This window comes from Peromyscus californicus, unplaced genomic scaffold (genome assembly GCF_007827085.1).
Source record: "Peromyscus californicus insignis strain IS unplaced genomic scaffold, ASM782708v3 Scaffold_22__1_contigs__length_63687245, whole genome shotgun sequence".
Classification (NCBI taxonomy): Eukaryota; Metazoa; Chordata; class Mammalia; order Rodentia; family Cricetidae; genus Peromyscus; species Peromyscus californicus.
The window spans coordinates 45,727,952-45,743,387 of NW_026294525.1; the positions used below are offsets into that span (position 1 = coordinate 45,727,952).

A 15,436-nucleotide genomic window follows, 5' to 3' on the forward strand; every position below is an offset into this window, starting at 1 on the left:
GGTCTTTTGGAATTCTGGTTTGGGAGATTTTAACTCTTGGTCATCAACCTTATCCAGCGCATTCCAACCTTGATGTTTTAAACTATGTGCAAGACGGAGGAAGACTGGAGCCACCAAGAAATTGTCCTGACGATCTGTAAGTTAATTATGTTAACATAAGCACCCCCAAAACAGAAACATGTGCACACACAGTCTTAGGGCTCGCTGGCATGGCCTGTTAAAAGAAAACCTGGGATTTATATATTTGTGCATCCCACATAAAATACAAACTGAGGATGGGACTTAATTTATGTATGGCTTTGTTTTTACATATGCATGTAAGTATTTTGCTTCAATACAAAATTTGGGGAGTATAATATATTTGTAGTCATAGTAAGTAAATTCAAATAAATAAATATAAGATTCTCTCTCTCTCTGTACTTCATTTTACTTGAGAGTCTTTATTTGGATACTATCTGACCTGTGTCTTAAAATATTCTACTAAATAGGAATATATTAGTTAAAAGTTGTATTATCTTTTTGATATAGCTTATACTGATCGATGGGATATAGTATTACTAAGAATTGTACAGACTGATTTGTTTATACACTTAGCCCCAAATTCCTGTGTATTATTAAGAATTATAGAAATTGATTTGTTTATACATTTAACCCAAAATTCCTGTGAGTGACTTGGTCAAATTGATTCTAGCTACTACTGAGTTCTACTAGTTACCCCCCCCCCCCCAAGAGTGAGTGATTTGAGCTTAATTTCAGAAGAAAAAAAATTCAGCTATGCTGAATACAAATTCCCTTCCCATGGACATTGTCCATAGAAACATTGTCTTGGAACTTTTTCCAAGGGGTGTATTACCTAAAAGGTTTGTAAAAAACAAAAACAAGCCGGGCGGTGGTGGCGCACACCTTTAATCCCAACACTCGGGAGGCAGAGCCAGGCGGATCTCTGTGAGTTCGAGGCCAGCCTGGGCTACCAAGTGAGTTCCAGGAAAAGGCGCAAAGCTACACAGAGAAACCCTGTCTCGAAAAAAAACCAAAAAAACAAAAACAAAAACAAAAAGCAAAAACCAAAAACAAAACCAAAAACCAAATAACAAGCAAGTATAAACATTGTATCTACTGCCAAGCCGAACATCATGTGTAACAGCTCTTGTGCACCTTGGAATGTACTCTGAATGAGAAAATAGAGGCGGCAGTCAGATGGCCAGCCAGCACGTAATAAAGTGCTAAACTGTGTGGTACAGACAAATGCAAAAGGAATTAGCAGTATGCGGATGCACACCACGGTTGTACTGCCTTGACGGTGCTGTGTTATTTCGAGGACTATTTAGACTTGAGCCAAAGAATGATTAAGAGCTGGGCACCTCGGTTGGATGTTGTACTGGTGAATGTTTCTGCATTATTTCAATCTTCTGGCTAGAAGATATAAGTTACCACATGTTTCTGATTCAGCCTTTAAACTTTGCTGGTGTATACACACTTGGCCACATTTGGTAGCAGCACCTTAAACTGATTCAATGAGTCTTTTGTGGGGAGACAGGGAAAATCTTTAACTTAAAGAAATTAGATAAAACATTTAATTTAGTGCTAGAGGCAAAAAAACTAATATGTACAAACACGAAATAAAATTTAACTCCATAGTTGGAAAACTCATCACTATTTTCAAGCTCCTATTCATCTCTCAAACACTCCCAATTTCTTTCTAGAATCTTACTTACATAAAAATTTCCTTATGCTTTTATAATTTTGTCTTTCATGTTATTCCTTTCCAGCAGGGGTAGGCAACACGTGTCATCAAAATCATGCAATATTTTTGAGTAGGCTTTTAAGGAATAGATGGTTGAATTATAAAGTTTTACTGTGTTCACATGTTTTGTTTTGGGATGAGTATAAACTGATGTGTTGTAAAATAGAAAACATAAGCATCTCAGGTTTTGCCCTATTTCAAGGTATTAAAAACTCAAGGAGGAAGAAGTGCTAGAATGTTTTTTATTAGGAGTGGGGAAAAGGATAACATTTTGTGTGCTTTTATCTTAAATTAGCTTCTCATTTAAACATATTATTGACCTAATTGTTTTCCTTTTTATAATTTGAAATAGATTTTTTTCCACATGATATATTCTGGTTATGGTTCCTCCTACCCTATCTCCTCCCAGATCCTCTCCACCTCCTCACCAACCCAGATCCACATCCTTTCTTGGTTTCTCTCATTAGAAACAAACAGGTGTCTACAAACTGTAATAATAAAGTAAGACAAAACAAAACCGAACACAACAGAATAGGACCAAACAAACAAAGGAGCAGAAAAACAAAGTAAAGTACAAGAAACACACATAGACGCAAACACACACACTGGCAAACACAGAAATCTCATAAAAACACCAAGTTGGAAACCAGTATATATAAGCAAAAGAAACAAACAAGACAAAATAACAACACAAACAAAAAAAAGCTCTCCAAAAAATATCAATGAGTATTGACCTATTTTTTATAAAAATATACTTCCTTGAAACCAAGATTGCCCATTGATGGTTTTGAAATCCATTTGAACATTATAAAAACAAACAAGCAGTACTTCTGGCTGCATGACTCTGCAGAGCCCTGGAGAGAGTTAAGAGCCATCATGGAAGTGGACCTCTCATGCCATTCAAGCTGGCCGTGGCGTTAAGTTGTCATGATAAAGATTAACTACTCTCCTTGGAGTCCACGGGGAGCTAAGTTTTATTTGAAGCGCTTCTCTGAGATCACAGGCCCAGCTTAGAAGTCTGTGCTGAGCTACGTTGCACCTCCACCCGCCCCGTAAATACTGCCTAAATACTCTCACACCTGCATGCTTTCTGGGTCAGGTGAGCTCGGGATGCCCTGCTTTCCTTAGCTATTGCTGGAATGTGGAGTTCAGAGCATTCCTGGATTCTGTTCAAGGCTCAGGTGTACAGGGAAGGGGGGGGGCTGTATGGGGGGAGGGGTGGGACGGTGGAGAGGGAGGGCAGTCAACAGTGTTCTCTCTGGCTTTTACTGTGCACGACCACCACACCACTCCTGTGAAGAAACAGGATCAAAGGGAAACCTGCTGCGCCAGGAGCTTTCTGGGGCCCTGTGATGGGTGCATCACGGTCACAGACTTATTGGAGAGACCCTCAGATGTAGGAGGCAACAACGGCAGGCTGAGGAGTCATAACGTATCATTTTTGATTCTTAAAAATGTTCAGCTCGGTTCTAAGTAAGTCTCTCTGGGATTGGACACAATGAAAAGAGGAATTCTTGAAGCTTGTATTTTATGTGTCTTATTTAAATAGTTACAGATACTTGCCCGCTTAAAAGTAAAAGATGCTATGACCTTTTCCTCTGTCAAACTTCAATGGCTTCATGAATCCAATGACTTTAATATGCATGAAGAGTAATACTGAACACAGCTAATGAGTCTCATGCTATTTTGAAAAAACAAAACAAAACCAAACCAAACCAAAGATGTAAAGAAGATCAAAGGGTCACATAGTGAGTGGAAGGATTTGAATCCCAATTCTTAGCCAAATGAATTACTCCAAGTAGAGGGAATACTTTCCTAGAATTAAAACAAGCATCCCCCACAGATTGAAATGAACCCAAGAAATAGAAAATGCAGCTAGACTCGAGTGTCCATTACTACGACTTTCGAGGTGTGTAATGTACAGTCCTAAACACTGACGTTGAGCGTTGGTAAGAAGCCACCCCTGAACCACAGCTGTAATTGTCAATTTACTTGAAAGACCTAAGTAAAGCTCTCTTAGGATTATTAAGTTCTTAAAAGCCTCTCCATTCATCCCATCACCAGTTTATTGCTGTGCGAGGCTCTACCCTTTACTTTCAGCCATGGCAGCTTGAAGTAGTCCCTCCCTCTCCCCTTAGTCTGCCCCTGCCTCTGTAGACTGGGCCAAGCAGGTTTTGAACACTGTGTTTGGCCATCTAGAAGGTACGGGGTGATGACTGGGTTCAGTGTAAGGTAAAGCCTTCCTTGATAAAAACATGAAGTGGGTCGGCGTAAACAGATTATACAGACAACACACGAGGCTGCGCTTTCCGAGGAGAGCAGGTGTGTGGGTGATGTGCTAAGTGTTGGCTGTGGGGGTGACTTCTCTCCGACTGCCTTCCCTTTGCCCTCTCTTCTTCCTTTGGCTCCTGCAAGGAGTGCCTGCCTGCCAAGGAGGTTCCAGGCAAGTTACCACTTGGTAACGGAAATGCGATGTCTTGACACGTTTTTTTTGTCAGTATCTAGACAATTATTTCTATTTTCAGAAACACTGCCTTGAAGAATTACTCTACTTTCTCATTTTAATTCTTAGGAAAAACTTCTAGGTTAGCCATCCAGATTATGTTTTAATTATTGCTTGCTTGAAGATCCACAATCTGATATCAGTTATAATCTTATCTCTAATGGTCATCAGGGAAATCTGTCGGTCAGCTTTGCTCCTACAAAACACAGATTATAAAACAGGGGAGGGGGTGGTTATAGATTTGGTTACTGTTCAGTTCTTTCTCAGATATGATTCTAACGTAATAAAAATACAGCTGTCTGGCATTCTGTAACCAGACTATACATCCCTTGAAGGCATCAGAACAGTCCACAGGAAACATTCAGTGCTGTTCCTCACAATACCCTGGTATTCAGCACTAACGTGGACTTGAGTCACATGACTAGAAATGAGATAAATGCAAGTGGAGTTTTTAATTATAATGAATTCAAGACTGCATTATAGTTCCTAAAACAGATACTTAAATGCCTGTGATGACTTCCGGGTAATTGTCACCTAGTAATCGAATATAATTTTGTTTTCACTCCAGTGTCATTACCTTAGACATCATCATAATGTCTCTTAGTTATTGGTGAAATTATTAAGGCCACTCCACATAGTTAAAAGGGAGGTTTATTTTGTGGAGTAACTTACAAGTGAAGAGATAGGCTACAGGGTCTGGGAAAGGTGCAGTCCGGCGGTATTCTCTGGAGAACTCTGCTCCGTCTACCTCCAGCATCCAGGGTCTAGGAACCAAGAGAGCCAGCCCATCCGGATCTCGGGTCTTCAGCATCCTCTCTCAGCCCCGCCTTGTAGGCATGACCATTACGGAAGCCTCAATGGGGGTTGGAACTTCCAGGTCAAAGCTGGAATGGCTACCCACTACACTTAGTCTTTAGTCTAGAGCGTCCACTTGGCTCCTGTACAGTCCAGTATCCATCTATCAGCTAGAAGGATCAATTACAAATTCAGTGTGCGCACTTGAAGACCTCCAACAGCTCCTTGCCTGGTTTGTGAGACTGGGGTGATCCTGCTTCCCCTTCTGATGCCATTGCATTCTCTCCCCTCCACGACTGCACTTCAGCCATTCTGGCCTTCAGATCTTCAAACGTGCCAAGCTCTTTCCAAATTCAGGACTGTGCACATGCTTTCCCCTCTTCTGGTGAGTTCCCTGACTTTGGCACACACCCTGCCTCTGACTAGCATCTTCTTTTCCTACACATTCATGGACTTAAACGGCACCACGCTAATACTTTTAAATAATTCCCAGTTCAATGTTTATTTATCTACTCCTTTGTTCATCCCTAATCTGCTTCATAGCTCTGAAAAAAAAAAAAGCAGGCAGTTGATCACAGCTAGTGTCTTCTAGACATGGCAGCAAAGCTATACCCATGGATCTTAACAAGATGGTTGCCCAAACAGGACCTGCAGAATGCAACACCAGTTGGTTTGCGAACATGGACTAGAAAAATCTCCAAGGTCCTACCCCTAGACAAAGAGCTACAAGCAACCAATGGCTACTGAGAGAGAGAGAGAATCATTTTTTTTCCCAGTGATGAGCTCTCCAGTCTCAAGTGGTCAGCCCTAAACACATGTACATATGAGCAATGCTAAATGAACTGAGTAGCTCTCTCTCTCTCTCTCTCTCTCTCTGTCTCTCTCTCTCTGTCTCTCTCTCTCTCTGTCTCTGTCTCTCTCTCTCTCTCTCTGTCTCTCTCTCTCTCTCTTTCTCTCTCTGTATAATAATTTTTTTGGTTGTGAGCCTAACCTTTAATGGCTGAGCCATCTCTCCAGCCCATTTTTGTTTGCTTTTTTTGGAGACAGGGCCTCTATGTAGCCCTGGCTGTCCTAGAACTCACAGAGATCTGTCTACCTCTGCCTCCCAAGTGCCGGGGTGCAACACTACGCCTTGCTCAATAATAATTTAAAAAGGAAAGGTTATAAAGTTGTTGAGAGGGAGTGAGGGGCATGGAAGAAGTTGGGGGAAAGGATGGAAATTGTGTATATATGGTACTCATATACGAAATTCTAAAAAAAAAATTTTAAAGTTTGTCACTTAGAAAACCCATAATGGAAGTAATGGAGCTACCTAGAGTCCATTGGCTCCTTATTAGTTGTGGGTGTATACAGGGTGGATGAGACCTGTCACTCTGGATTAAATTCCAGATCAGCCTCAAGATTAGGTAGGACCCCTCAGGGTCCCGATGTTCTGCTGGTGTAAAACAAGTGTCTAATCTCTAATGAGTCAATGGATATATGCTGTTACAAGTGCTGTATAGACATTTCTTAGGCAGCCATTCAGAAAAAGGCTAATCGGTCAACCTATCATGAATGTCTGGGGAACTGAGTGTCTGAATTAATCCTGGCAGTGTATGAGGAACAGCCCTGGACTCAAATCTGGTTTCCACCTCTCATTCTGCCACTGGACATCTCTGTAGACTGGAGTAAACTTGGATTTTGTTATGTCTATCTGTGAAGTTTAAAAAAATCTCTGCTTCTTCAATAGTTTTTAAAGGTGGTATTTCCTTGATGAGCTAAGTAGACATTTCCAAGCATCCATTTACCCGTCTGTCAACTTGGATTGACCACGACTGAGATAATGTCAACTTTTCAAAAGAAATGTCCCTCGTATAATAGACACTAGTATCGTAGCCACTCTCAAAAACCAATCTTCACCCTGTTCATTTGGGTTAAATGTGGGAAAATGGAAACAACTCGGGCTCTCTAACACGCCCTTCCCGGGATGATTAGCAATGACATCCTGGCATGTGTGCTTTCCTATCTTCTCCCCCATGTCCAGGTGGAATTTAATGTCCCAGTGCTGGGCTCAAGAACCTGACCAAAGACCCACTTTCCATAACATTCGTGACAAGCTTCAGTTACTCAGAAATTTTTCCTTGAATAATGTTTCTCGGTGTGGAGGAGAAGCACATGCCAGTGGAGTCATCAATAAAGGCTTTGAAGGTAAGGTTGATTCTTCAGAATTTTCTCCTCAGTGTGGCTGAGCAAGGTTACAATGGAATGTACCCGGAAGGTACTTTAGGGTAGGTAAGGATAATAATATGCTGGTACCCTCATTTTGCTGTTTGTTGTGTACATCTTTGAAAAATACCTTGCATTGTATATTAAAATTTTAAAAAGATCATGCGTATCTAAGGTAGTAAAAAGAGTGTGCCTGCTCGGCTGTTTCCCTGCAGTCTGCTCATGGCCTCCCTACCTTTCACCAGTTGTATTTCAAGAGCAGAGTTTAGTTTAGATAATTAGAGACTCTCTGTTTATGGCACATTATCATCATTGGCCTCTGCAGGGCTTCTCCGTTATTTTGTTTATTTGTTTAGCCCGTTTGTCTCCATATTCCTCTTTGGCTCAACTTCCTCTCCTCCCCTGCCAATTACTAAGCATTCTAATTACTTTGATGAATATCTTCTATTTGTATGTTCTCCTGAAAATATGTAGCTTGGCATGCAGGACTATGAGAGACTGGCACAACAAGCTGGGGGACCTGAATAGGAGAAGACAGAAAAGGAAGAAGAAAACCCCAAAGGAGTGTTGTCATGGAAACCCAAAGTACAGTAAACAGCTAGTGAAGGAAGGAGTGGGTGAATGCTTCGGAAATAGCCAGCCTTCCAGAGGGATACGTGCATCTTATGGTCGACCTGCATTTTGTTATTTATTTAATTATTCTTTTTGTAACATATTTTTAATTTGAGACAGGGCCTTATGTAGCCCAAGCTGGCCTCACACTCCCTATGTAACTGAGGAGGACTTTGAATTCCTGATGAGCCTCTTGCCTTATCTTGGGAGTGCTAACATTACAAGTCTAATTTACTTGCAATCTTATTGGGCTTCACTTGCATTGTATTTGAAAAATTCAGGTTTTTGTTCATGGAATCATTCTAGTGTATTAAGAGTATTTCATAAAAGTCACAGAGGCTGCCCGGCTGGCTGCCTCAGGTTAGCTCTTCCCGAGGCTCTACCAGAGGTTTCCACAGCCCTGTGAATGGTTCACTGTGAGGCTGAGAGAGGGAGCAAATGATGCTGACATCAAGGTATCCTCACATACTCTCTGGATTACGCTACAGTAATGGGTTGTACAACCAGGCAGAACAGAAGAACTTATCTCTGACTGCTGGCTAGAAGTGATGCACCATTTTGGTCTGCTAAGTGTTGACAGAGAGAACTGAAGTTCTAATTATTAGCAATGAAGTCCAATGTAGTGACACATGCCTACCATCTCACACAGGGAGTTCCAGGAGAGCCAGGGATACATAGTGAGACTTTGTCCCAAGAAAGAAAAAAGAAACAAATAAATATCATTAATAAAATCAGAGAAGTGGAGAACAGCATTCGAAATAATAGAGTAGGGAACTTCAGCGGGAAATAAACTATGATGTTGTAGAGACTAATCTGGGCTGATAGACGTCTAACTGTGGTAAGAGAGAAATCATCATTCTGCTTTTTGAAGTTAAGGAAGGGAAAGAAATATGGGAACCACCAAAGCTTTGACACCCAAGCTTATCATTGAAGAAGAAAGGCAGGAAAGAGAGAAGAAACATCGAAGAGTGGGATTTGCATATTTGCAAAAATGTAAATCCTGGGGCGGTTTCTGCAAGGCAAACCTGAAAGTAATTTTTTTTTTAAATACAAGAGAAAATGTATTAATAGTTTGCTGCTTTGCAGACTGACGAGCATATTCAACACGACATCGAAGTGTTCGTCTTTGTTGTCAGTGTGGGAGATATATAAGAAGCCAAGAAAGTCATTGGAAGGACTTCTTCCATTTTTAAATGAAGCAATGTAGGATTACAGCAATAATAGCAATAATGCTATACCTATCTTCTGGTCCCAGTGACCTAATGGGGGAGAAGGAGGTCAGAAGGGGGAGGGGGTAGAAGGGGAGGAGGGAGTGAGGGAGTGAGGGAGAGAGAGAGAGAGAGAGAGAGAGAGAGAGAGAGAGAGAGAGAGAGAGAGAGAGATTAGTAACATATCTGGGCACCTAGTAAAAATATCCCAGTGACTTCATCCCAACATTTGTGTAAACATCACCTCACCAGCCCAGAGAGTTCCACAGGAAAGAAATCTCAGGGCTCCTGTGCCGATCTAAACATAGCCCGTCAGCCGGCGTGTGTCTCGCCTCTAAATGCCCTGTCTTACTCGGAAGTCTTTATTTTAATATTTCCCCTCTAGAGAGGTTGCTGAGTGCCTGCCGCCTTGGCTCAGAATGCCCACCTTAGCTCTGCTCTGTAGGTTTTATGGGGAATACTTTTTAAATGCAAGTGTCAACACAAGCTCCCCTATCACCGCCATCTCTCCAAAGCTCTTTATGCAACAAGATGTATTAATTGCTAGAAGCTTGCCAGGGCCGAGTTACTAAATATTGCTGCCGGCCTTCTGGTGGCTGGTTAATGGTTTTTCTTAGGCACGCAGAAGTATAATTTGCAAAAAGAAATGTATCTGTTTCACATAAATGATCATTTTCTTTCTCACATTCAACAAAGCAAAAATAATTAAACTTATGCCTGGTGGCAGGGTTCCAATACACTATTGAAGCAGCTAACAAGGGTGGGAAGGTGTGAACTTGTAGGTATAGTTGTGTGATTTCTCCAAGCCTCCTAAAAGCATCTTAATGAAGAGCAATTCTTCTTCATTCCACTGGAGCCGTTAAATATCTTATTTCCTCTATTTGTTGGTATTTCCTATTGCTATTGTTATAGATAGCAAGTTTTCAACATCTGTAGTTCATATTAGTGATAGTCACAGTTAGTGGAAATTGGGTTGTCTCTGGGTATTCAGGACTTAGGGACTAGCCAAACTTGACATCTCATGAAGGGCATACTATCCTCTTTACTTCCCACATAGCATGGAAATTCAACCCACCCCTTAGAGAGACACATCAGGACACAAACTCATTCTAGCTGTAGGGCCCTGAACACATTATGGAGCTCCTTCCTGCCTCACCTCCCTGGCCCGTTCAGTGCAGATAACAGCAGTACCTAACTAATTGGAAAAACAGAGGTAACACATGAACATCCCTTTGAGTGTTGCTTAATGCATAATAAGGGCTCTATAAGGGTTAACCTGAGCAATAATCGTAACAATTATCATGTACTTCATGTCATCCTCCTCCTCCTCTTTCAACCTTGCCTCCCACCTCGGCCAGGTGTGCGTCCTTTCCCTTGTATGCACTGCTGAAGATGACCCGCTGCACTGGCTTCCTGCTGTTACTTCATCGGGCATGCCCCTGCCTCAGAAGCCTTGTTCTTCTCCCTCCTTTCAGTGCTCTTAGAGTGGCCACACAGTTGAGCCTACTGAGGGCCAAAGGAGGAGGCAGACCTAGAGGCACAGTCCCGTTACCCCTGCACTTGGGAGGCTGAGGCAGAAGGACTGTGAGTTCAAGTCTCCCCTGGGAAACTCAGGGTAGTAACCCTGTCTCAAAAACGTACAAAAGGCCAGGGATGTAGTTCAGTGGTCGATGACTTGGGTAGCATGATTGAGGCCCTAGGCTCAACCTCCTGTACTGTGTTGAACAAGAAAAAAACTGAAACAAAATGAAAGTGCTACATAGTAAATTCCCTTATTTAACCTGCATTTCTGCTAGCATTTCATCTCCTTCAGGGATACTTTGTGACTGCTATTTAAAATGGCAGCTCCTGGCTTTTTGGAGAACACCACCTATGTGGGGGACACCTTGCACAGCCTAGAAGCAGGGGGAGGGGCTTGGACCTGCCTCTACTGAATGTATCAGGCTCTGCTGACTCCACATGGGAGACCTTGACTTGGAGGAGGTGGGAATAGGGGGTGGGCTGGGGGCGGGGGAGGCTGAAGGGGCAGGAGGAGGAAAGAGAGGGGGATCTGTGGTTGGTATGTAAAGTGAATTAAAAAATTCCTTAATAAAAAAATAAAAATAAAATGGCAGCTCCTTTCCGTACTATTATTCTCTAAGCCAGCTGTTCCCAATCTGTGGGTTGTGACCCCTTTGGAGGTCGAACATCCCTTCCACAGGGGTCATCTGAGACCATCCGCATATCAGATATTTATATTACAATTTATAGCAGTAGCAAAAATTACAGTTATGAAGTGGCAATACAAATAATTTTACAGTTGGGGGGTCACCACAGCATGGGGAACTGTATTAAAGGGTCCCAGCCTTAGGAAGGTTGAGAACCACTGCTCTAGGCCTTTACTCTGCCCATTGCTTTCCACAAAACTACCGTCACGTGACGTAGGGTCTAACAACTTACTGCCCATCTCTTTCCATCAGAATGTAAACCCCGAAGAGCAATGACTCTGTGTTATAGAGAAGCACTACGTGCCTTACTTCTGGTAGACTGTCTATCTTTTATCTTAACAAGCAACCAGCAGCCTGGCGTGGCTCTACACACCTGGGAATCCCAGCACATGTGAAGCTGATGCAGGAGGATCACTTTCAGTTCATGGCTAATCTGGTCTACATAACAGGACCACATCTTTTAAAAGAGAGAGAGAGAGAAAAGAAAAGTATATATTGAAAACAAGTAGTTAAATTACCAGATATAAAGGAATAAACTTTTAAAGGTAGGTAGTAAATTGTATGATAAAGTGTGATGAAAAGGTAAAAAAGGCTATTCTAGACAAGAAGAGCTTCCTGGGGTTCCTAACCTTTGTCATAAAGGCAATGGCCTGTTCTACCTGTTTAGAGCCTCTCATTTCTGGGGTGTCACAGTATTTTATACAGTCCTTTATGTAATTGCACATCACCACCTACAGTGACATGTCTACTTCTTTTCTAGAGTGCCGTAGACTAAAGGTCTGGAAGCAGGCCCTATTTACTTAATTGTCTTCCTAGCATTTAGCTGTCCTCACACAAGTCTGCTAAGCAACAAAATAAAGTTGAAGTTATCCCAGTTCTTATACAGCCTGTGTATTATTATGACAAACAAAAGGTATGAAATGGATGCTGCAATAACGTCCATATTCGTTCACAGGTGAAGATAACAAAAAAATGGTTGCTTTGAATTCAGATGATGTGATGCCAGTTGCATTGATGGAAACCAAGAACCAAGAAGGATTGAGCTATATGGTACTTGCCACAAAATGTAGCCAAGGCGAGGCAAATCCCGAGGGTCCTCTAGGCCCTAAGGAATCTGGGTCTCGTGGTCTGAAGAAAGACGAGAAGCAACCACATGCAGACAGAGATTTCTGCCAAGAACCACAAGTGGCTGACTGCTCTCCTGGCGGGTCTGAAGGCTTGAACTATGCCTGTCTCACTCACAGTGGACATGGGGATGTGTCTGATTAACAACATCTCATAGGAAATAGAGCACTGAGATAAATGCCATGTTAAGTTCCTTGCAGAAAAGAATAAAGGTGTGGTGGTGGTCTATGACTGAATTGTCCAGCGAAGTCTCTGAGTGCTGATCTTCGTTCCTGGGGCCATTTGGCTTCATTCACAGCATTCTGTCTCTTCACCAGTGACCCAACCTTCAGTGGGTTATAAGAGGAACCTCATGTGTTTGGAAATCCCAGGACAATTCCTATGTCTGGGAAGAAAACACCACGGTCCCTCTCGTGTGCATCTCTTTACTTTAGAGCATTGCCTGGCCCCTGTCTGGGTTGCAGTAAAAACATCTTGACTAAATTGTTGGCAACAGGGATAGGTCCATTCATGGACCTGAATGGAGGTGGGGGTGGGATGGGTGGGTGGGAGTCTGCTAATGACCACCTGTCCTGCAGATTACCTTAAAAAGGATGCAGAAAGCAGTTAGAAGCACATACAGGAGGGGGCCGCCCCTGTGCCATGCGAAATCATTTGGCACGCTACTATTCCACTAAAATATTCTCTTTAGTCACTGCTGTAAAATATTCTGTATTTTTGGAAACTTGGACGAGCAGCTTTAGGACCATAAAAATCCTCGGAATCTCAAAGCTGAACGTTCTGTGACCGTTGGGTGGCATAAAAATTATCTTGTGATTAAAAAAAAAGATTTTATATATAGTTTTTATTTTGTGTGGATGAGTGTTGGCCTGCCTGCGTGCATGTATGTGCACCACGTGTGGTTTGGTGCCCTCAGAGGCCGGAAGGGAGTGTTGGATCTCCTGGAACTGGAATTACAGATGACTGTGAGGTACCATGCTACCACGCTGGGTGACGAGAATGGACCTGGGTCCTCAGGAAGAGCAGCCAGTGCTCCTAATTGCTGACCTTACTTACTCAATAGCCCCTGTCTTGTGATTTTTTATGCCACAAGGAAAACTAATATAAGGATTGTTTGGAGGAAGTGACTGGGGATATAGCTCAGTGGAGAGCACTTGACTAGCATGAATGAAATCCTCGGTTCTATTCACACACACACATACACACACACACACACACACACACACACACACACACACACACACACACGCATTTGTTCCACACAACATTATTTTTTTTGTCAGACATGGTTTATATATATAAAATCTAGAATAAATTATTCTTAAAATTAAATGTAATTATACACTTTTGCTTCCAGCTTAGTCATTTGTATCAACTACATGGAGTGATAAACACCTCCCTGAGAACAGTTGAAATGATGTTCAGAAGGACACTTTGCTTTTGAAGTTACACGGTTACACCTTATGCCTTAAGTGCTCCAGTAGCTATACTGATGTTGCTAGTCTGTGTGTTCTTTGGTTGCTGTTTAGAGGCTACTAATTGTAACATTTGCTAAAAACGACTGTGGCCGATCACAAATCTGCCTCCATCTTTGATAACCTTTAATTTTCCTGGTGTCCGAGAACCTGTAGAGGTGACTGGCAGAAGGCACACACAGAGAAGTGAAAGCCCTAGCTTGTTGGTGGACAGCCTCGGAGTTTAGGTACAGAATGTGTGTTCACTTTGCCACGTACCCAGGTCTCCCGTGACCGAGGCAGGATGCTTCCTCTCTGCTCATGGAAGCCCCTAGCGGACAACTGTCATTCCTTCGGTTAGTCCAGGAAGTGAGACTCTTCTCTATACTTCTACATTACTCTCAGAGTGGGAGCTGGCTCACATCCGCTCCCTCACATCAGCTCCTTCAGAATCTTCTGCTGTGAGAAGGTAAACATGCAGCCTCCCTTCCCCACTCAAACCCACGCACGCAGGCTGCCCACTCAGTGTTCATGGCACCAGAGGAGGCAGCAGAGGGAGTCTGCCTTGGCAGACGGGATAGCCAGACTGGACCGGTTCTGCTGGCTGCTCCTCCTTGCTCCCTGCTCTACGGCCTTTCTTTCTTCCTGGATTACCTGCCACCTCCAAACCGTTCCAGTGAATGCTTCTAAGCCAGAGTTATTTCTGCTACCTGTAACTTGGGATTCATCCTGCCTGCTCCACAGATCTCTGTTTCGGAAAATGCGTAGGTATCTGGGAGGCTAATAAGAATTAGATTTTGCAGTATAATATATTTTTGCTACAATTTGGACGTTAGAGAATCCACAGATATCTGAAGAGGAATAGGTGGTATAATTCTCATGTTTCAGCTAAGAAGTATGTTAGCAGTCTTAAAACAATTCATAATGGAAAATACTAGCAGGAACATTTAATAAAAAATAAATATGTGGCTGAAAATTTTGTATGTAAACTGTGTTACAGATAAAATTAATTGCTGAAATGTAACTGGTTTGTCGATTACATAATTGTAATTCTACAAGTAAAAATCAAGTTTTGGAAAAATTAGAGAGAAAATCAGGCAATGAATAAAGATGGCATGTGCTAAAATGCATTATTTACTAATGTTTAAAGGAAAAATGAAATCTTTAAAACATTTTTATTTTCAAGGCATGACTTGGAAATGTTAGAGATGAGAAAAACAAAGTTTACCAAGGCAAAAGCTATGAATGGTAAAGTTTTATATGAAATAACTGGCTTGGAAAATTTAATTTTCACTTAAAATTATTGTTTCAGGGAAAGGAATAATCTTTAAGAAAAATCTAAGAATGCTGAAAATGAGAAGTGTCATTTATAGGGCTGGAGAGACGACTCCATGGGAGAAAGCCTTGATAAGCAAGTGCGAGGGTCTGAGTTTGGATCCCTGGCACCCACGTGGAAAGCTCGGCATGGCACTGGGCCCCAGAAACCCGCAGCACTGGAGGTGGAGACAGGAGGACACTGGGAGCTTTGTGCCCATCCAGCCTGACCGATACAGAGAGTTCCAGGTCCAGTGGGAGACTGTGGT

At 42.3% G+C, this 15,436-nt stretch overlaps 1 protein-coding gene across 2 annotated transcripts in view; it reads left to right on the forward strand.

The window, feature by feature from the left end:
- Ros1 (ROS proto-oncogene 1, receptor tyrosine kinase) overlaps positions 1 to 12,813 on the forward strand; it is a 127,613-nt gene extending 114,800 nt beyond the window's left edge. For both annotated transcript variants that reach the window (XM_052751345.1, XM_052751344.1), the window contains 3 exons: positions 2 to 136; positions 7,066 to 7,229; positions 12,230 to 12,813. In XM_052751345.1, the coding sequence (XP_052607305.1) occupies positions 2 to 136; positions 7,066 to 7,229; positions 12,230 to 12,543 (613 nt within the window). In that variant the 3' untranslated portion in view covers positions 12,544 to 12,813. The remainder of the gene's footprint in view (position 1; positions 137 to 7,065; positions 7,230 to 12,229) is intronic.
- Positions 12,814 to 15,436: the final 2,623 nt, after the last annotated feature.